The sequence below is a fragment of the Balearica regulorum genome, chromosome 11, assembly GCF_011004875.1.
Source record: "Balearica regulorum gibbericeps isolate bBalReg1 chromosome 11, bBalReg1.pri, whole genome shotgun sequence".
NCBI lineage: Eukaryota > Metazoa > Chordata > Aves > Gruiformes > Gruidae > Balearica > Balearica regulorum.
This window is the reverse complement of record NC_046194.1, coordinates 11,051,416-11,057,798: the sequence shown is the minus strand read 5'-3', so window position 1 is coordinate 11,057,798 and position 6,383 is coordinate 11,051,416. Positions and strand designations below refer to the sequence as shown.

General features: G+C 45.4%; 1 protein-coding gene across 11 annotated transcripts in view; it reads right to left on the bottom strand.

Annotated features, from left to right (window-relative positions):
- Positions 1 to 632: 632 nt before the first annotated feature.
- The window catches only part of MED12 (mediator complex subunit 12), a 39,403-nt gene continuing 33,652 nt past the window's right edge, over positions 633 to 6,383 (bottom strand). For 4 of the 11 annotated variants that reach the window (XR_012837268.1, XR_012837269.1, XM_075763292.1 and 1 more), the window contains exons 41-44: positions 6,123 to 6,279; positions 3,263 to 3,391; positions 3,016 to 3,097; positions 633 to 1,071 (exon numbers count right to left, since the gene is read on the bottom strand). Coding sequence is in view for 9 of the 11 variants with exons in the window: in XM_075763292.1 (XP_075619407.1) it covers positions 1,028 to 1,071; positions 3,016 to 3,097; positions 3,263 to 3,391; positions 6,123 to 6,279 (412 nt within the window). In the remaining 2 variants the exon portion in view is untranslated. Of the gene's footprint in view, positions 1,072 to 3,015; positions 3,098 to 3,262; positions 3,401 to 6,122; positions 6,280 to 6,383 lie in introns of all 11 variants that reach the window. The other 7 variants (XM_075763289.1, XM_075763297.1, XM_075763293.1 and 4 more) reach the window with 6 other exon arrangements.

The window sequence follows — 6,383 nt, the reverse complement described above, 5'->3', positions numbered from 1 at the left end:
CCTGCGTGACACCCTTGTCTCTAAATTGGAAACACATGTATTTGACAGATGGACCACTCGGTGGATAAGGAATTGACCGGATGGTCACACTCAAAGAGTCGCAGTTAACAGCTCAATGTCCACATGGAGTTCAGTGATGAGTGGTGTTCCTCAGGGGTCAGTACTGGGACCAGCACTGTTTGACATCTTTGTCAGCAACATGGACAGTGTTGCTGTAGATAGTGTTGTGAGTGCACTTGGTCTCAGCTCCTCCTAGACCGAAGGGGTACTAGCTTGAGCATCTCATTAACTGATCTGGCTGGAAAGCTGGGCTTGTTAGAATTACCCTGCAATGTGAGTCCTAACTCCCTCTTTGGTTTATACCTCTGTCTTGGTGGAACATGCCACAGACTACTAGTATGTTAGCTAAGAGCTTTAACAAATCCTACAAAGCTTGCACAAACCCTTGCAAGCATATGAACCAAACAGGGAAAAAGGGCTTTCTTTCCCAAACCAAATTGTTTACCCGTTCACAAAAGCTGAAAATGCAGACATTAGTTCTATTGAGAAAGAGATAAAGGCCATGTGTAGAGGTGCTGCTGGGCTGTACTGGGAAGAGCACAGAGGAGGAAAGGCAGGCTCTGAAAACACACTCCTTTTGCAAAGTAAGCTCTCTGTATTCATCCAAGAATGTCTGCAGTACGGGGTTCATCTGGTATAAATAAAGTACAAAATTTTACAATGTCTTAATCATTATTTTAACAAAAATACTAAAAACTGAGTAAAAACTGAAACCAAAGTGAGAAGGGAGACTATCAGCCACACAGGATCTCCATAAACATTTGTAGAAATTGAATTGTAAAAACACTTTCTCTGTACAATAAAACCATCCTCCTGGCATCTCCTGTGAGACAGGCAGCAGCAGCACTGAGGGCACAGGCCAAGGACAAAGATTGGCAGCAGCCCCCGCTTGTGGGTCAGGCTGAAGATGCTGTCTCCAGTCCACAATGATATCTCCCCCTCCTGGATCAGGCTGAAATGCCACAGATCAGTAGCGTCCAAACGGGTTGTTGTTCTGCTGTGTCTGTGTATCTGTTGAGGTCAAGACAGAGAGTTAGACAGTCACAAGGTCTGGTGCAGAAAACAGATCCCTCTCCTCATCACCAGCACAGTATGAGGAACATGTCACAAGCTGTGAGAAGAAAAGACAATCCTTATGGCACTCCCTGCTCTGCTCATTCATCTGAGCCATTATGCAGCAGCACAGTCAGGATCCCACATTCTTTGAGGAAGAGATAGATATGTGCCAGTCCTGATCCTGAAGCTTCTCCAGAGAAGATCTCTCCATCCCTCATGGCGGAATTGCTGCATCATAACAAAGCCCTGAAAGGTGGCAGCTAGCTTGGAGGATGAGTTTATGGATGATTTATTTCTGAATTTGAAAGAAAATCTGTGAAGATTGCACAGCACCTGCAGCCATACAAATTGCTCAGACAGCCAGTGTCACTCATCCTGAGGCACACCCAGAAACCAGTTTGTGAAGCTTTCAGAGACAGCTATTCTGGATCCCTGTCAGTATCTCGGTACAAATGAAGGACATGGCCAAAAGACTGCCAGGTGGCACAAAAAGGGCAGGAAACATGGTACAGCTATATTCAAGAACATGAACTTCCAAACTGATGGGACTGATGTTTTGTGATGTGCTCACAGTATACTTGGGTACTGTCCAATTAATAAAATTCTGTAGTTTTTTTCCTGAAACCCAATCAGTATGTTTGACCCTAAGTCAGACTAAGTAAAAGGAGACCAGTGTAACCTGGCTAGCCTGCTCTCTGTCTCAACTCTGCTGGACAACAGCACATTCAGGGATACCCTGGAGCCTCCTAACACAGCCTATCCTGGGCCCAAAGTATTCTTGTCCCTGTCCTACAGATGGAATTGATGCAAACCCAATGAGGGAGCGTAGAAGCTGCATGCTGACACATGGCTGCACTGGACCCACACATCTGTTGCATATAGAACAGCTCTGTTTGCTGTACAGACCGGATACAAAAATATGGCTAATCTGCTATATTCAGATTCTTATATGAGGTCTTCCTATACTTGAATGTCCTGGCTGGGATTCTTGCACAGACTTGTGGTTTGTGAATCAGGCCTAGTGGGAAATTTAGCACATTAAAACTTGTGGTTTGGGGAGGGTTTTTTGATCATGAGGACTAAAAATTTTCCATCGGGAACAAGTATAAGCACAATTTCCAAGTCCATACTCCACACATCATTACGTCTAGCACAGTCTCACACTTAATGCAGTGCATTAAAAAAATGTGTAGTCCATTTCTGGGCATTTTCATAGCATGTCTGACATTTTTATGTGAGAAAAGCCAGTGAGGTGACAGTACAACAGCAGACCATTCAGAAGGGAACAGCACAGACACTGGGTTTTGTTTCTAGATCTCCCAGCCAGTAGTTCAATGCAGATTATAGGAATACAGTGCCAGACTGAACACCATCTATGCCATTACCCTGTCAGTGACAGCAGCCACAAAAGTCCACAGAACACGGCAAACACAGCAAGTGTGCAGCAACACTTCCCAGAGTGCCCTCCCTGCATCCAGTTTGTGTCCTGATCACAACACAAACACAGTATCTGTGGGTCATCCATCAAGTGGGTGCCCCAGGATTACAGCTTCCCAGTGGTCATCTGCAGCAGAGGAAATACCTCAATGCTTTAAAGCTGCAGACTGGATGCTTTCAGGAAAGCTGCATGGCACCTCCTAAAAAGGCTCAGCTCCCTCATCCCTCTGCCGGCAGCAGAAGGAAGGTCTGGAAGGTTGCTCACAAGCTGGCAAGCACTGCCTGCTCTGCTGCTGCGCCCCTTTGGGCCAGAAGCTCTAAGTCCTGATGCCACCTCCCTGACAGCATCATTTGTGGGCCTCAGACAGTCTGGCTTGGCCTTGCTTCTCTACACCAGGGTACCAGCAGAAGAAAAAAAGTGGGGAGGAGACTAGGGACAGCATCAAGAACACTAGGGCTTACTGGAAAGCTGCTGTTGAAGCTGTCGAACCAGAGCAGCTGTTTGCTGCTGCTGCTGTGTCTGCTGAAGGCCCTGGCGCTGGAACTGCAAAGAGAGAGACATAGTTATAGCCACACCACCTGGCTGGCAGGCTCGGCATTCACACAAGCCCTGGGAAGCACAGGAGAGGGAGATAGAGGTGATGCAGGTAGAGCACCGTTGGATTTGTGCTGGACTATCAGGTCCCTCTGTCTCCAAGAGAACACTCACAATGGGCTGCTGAGGGGGAAGAGCCTGCATCCCCAGCCCTGGGGGCTGGCCCTGTGCCTGTGGCTGAGGCACTGTGGAGACCTGGGGTTGCTGTTGCTGCTGCTGCTGCTGCTGCTGCTGTTGCTGCTGCTGCTGTTGCTGCAAAGACAAAAGAGAAGGGACCATCAGGGAACTGTCTGGGCAACGCACACAGCAACAGGGCACAGGAAGGGCCGAAGAAGAAATCATTCCATGCAGTAACATACCCTCTTACACCATTTTCCTTACAGGTACCTATATTACCCAAATTTCACCAGGACGCAAGAAATACAGAGACAGTAACGAAGTTCTTCTGCAGGATGAGGTACCGACAGATGGCAGGAAGAGAACTACAGGTCTACTGGTCAGCTGGGGAATGACCAGGGCAAACAAGATACAAGAATAGAAAACAATTAAGAGCTACATCAAGAGGTTGGCTGGTTCATCTCTTGCCTCCTGGTTAAGATCAGCAGTACTGATTTCAGTGAGTATTTGCCTGACCTGTTCTCAAAATTATTCCAGAGGTAGCAACAGAGCTCCTATAACCTTCCTACGCAATCCACTCCAGGTCACAGTTACTCCTACTACTAGAGTTTTCCCTAATCTCTACTTTGAATCTCACATGTTATGATTTAAGGCCATTTCTTGTCCTACAGTCAAGGCACAAGAACAGATAAAGTCTCTCTGGCTTTTTTTGTAGACAAAAATTTGGAGACTTGTCTCTCCTCTTGTCTCTGCCTCTCTTAATTCGATGCCCAGGTATTTCAGCCTTTCCTTCTCAGTCACATTCCCCAACTCTTCAATCTGTCTTGCTACCCTTCTCTGTCCTTCATGCCAGCTGGTGTTGCACTTCAGTAAAAGGATACAGATAAAATTGGATGCAGTGCTTCAACCTAGATGTTGACAGAACTAGTTACAGTGAGAATAATATTCAGCATGTTGAACTTGGAGTCAGAATATATCCACAAATCTCAAGGTTTTTTAATTTCTCCTAATTTTCAGACATTTCTCCCATTTGCCAATGCAGTTTTGAATTCTCTAGATCAACAGAAGAATTTCTAGCAGAAATAGAAAACTACTAATGCTATCATAAAAACCACAACATGGTGATGCTGCTAGGTGCAGTTCCAATCACTTGGTCAAAAGGGTAAGTTTCAAACCTTGAACAGACTCAGAATACAGACAAAAATACAATCAAGAGAAGGGACAGTATCTTATAAGAGGAGGTTAGAAAAACCTGACCTATGGAAACTGCAAGTGCTCCCTAGGAATACATTGGGTAAACATCAGAGAAAGAAGAGCCAGTAAACAACAGAACACAGTGGACAATAATAATTGGATAGAAGAACCAGTCACAAAACACACTGAGGCTTGGATCATGGATTCAACCCAAAGGGAGTGAGTTTATAAAACAGCCTCCTAACTTTCATCTCAAACCAGTTTGGCCACTTAGGTTCATGAAATGGATGCTATGACCTGGGTACACAAGAAAGCAGATGACTAAATGAGCCAAGATATCCCTCCTGATTCCACGTCCTACCTTGCTGCAACAGCTGACTACCAACCCATGGCAAGACAAACCAAAAGGCCATTCATCCTTTCTACAAGCCACTGCACCATAACAGTCAACTCAAGCACCATGATTCTGTTCTGCATCTCGTATGCCTCTGATAATGCAGCAGGAGTCACAATAACAGGGCAGATTTTGCACACTCCATTTTTTTTTTTTTTTTTTAGCAACCAATGTCAGCTAAAAGCTGAAGGTATACATGAAGTTACTGAGCTAGGAGAAGTGCTAGCAATTTGTCTGACACATGTTCTTTTTCTAAATATGAGTGATGAAGAACACTAAAAGAAACCAACTGAATAGTCAGGGGGTGCTACTCATCAAAAGGACTAACAGCTGCTGACCATGCTACAGGCAGTCTCTTGTCCAGTGCAAGGCAGCAATTCTCAAATACTGCTGACTGCAGCTCTCTGCAGGAACCACTGTCTTGCTCAGGTCCCTCTCAGAACACAAAGCCTCAGCACTCCATGCCATGTAGTCTCCCTATATTCTACAGGTTTGCTAGGCCTTGTCATAAGGTATGCAATTCACCAATTAATTCAAACTATTTCTGTGTTTCTCTGTCAATTCAATACATTCCTGTAACTCCAAGAAATGTATTCATATCTGTGTATCATACAAGTATTTAATATTCGTTAAGACCATAATGCAAATCCATGGAATACTCATGTCTGTTGACACACACCTGTGAACTTCTATGAACCTAGAAAGTTGGGTCTAACAGCTTACTTTGGATCAGTTATTCAACATCCACTGTTAGATGCTGAGTACATGGACTGATTCACAGATTTCCTGACATTGGAAACTGCAACCAACAGTTATTTTTATCTTGTAAAAATGTGGATATGCTCCTAAAAATGATCTTGTAAGGAACAACTCTACCTGCTCTTGTGTGGGCAGGAACATTTTCACCTTGTTTCTAGCTCCTGCAACAGTTCTAAGACAGCTAGCTTTCTGTACAATCTTATGGGCCCAGCTGGAGCAGGAAGAAGTGGGATGTAGGCCACAGAGAACTAAACAGACCTTTACTCCTAAATTCCCTTTAGCTCACACTGGGTGACTAGCAAAAGGCAGTGTGGCAGATATCTCCACCAGGAGTGGCCAGCTCTAAGGAAGGGAGAGCCCCATAGCAAATTATTACAGACAGCCCCCAATACAGTTGACAACCTTCCTGACACAGAGGGACAGAGCAGAACATTGCTGACACAGACGTAAGCGGTGTTGGGCAAGCCTTGTCCAGCTCCAGCAGCCTTGCTTCTGTCAGCAACCACTCACCCTCAGCATCTGCTGCTGCTGTTGCTGCTGCCTCAGGTACTGCTGCTGCTGGTCAGGCAGTATCTGGCTGGGTCGAATTCCTGAGGGGACTCCTTGGGGACCCAAATGATTCATCCCACTCATCATAGGAGCCTGCTGTATTGACTGGTGAGGAAATCTGCATGAGAAAAGGACAAGCTCATGGAGTAAAATATTCATAGGCAGACAGCTTCTTCAATCCAAACCCAACTTCTGTCATCCAACAGCAAGATAAACACCCCA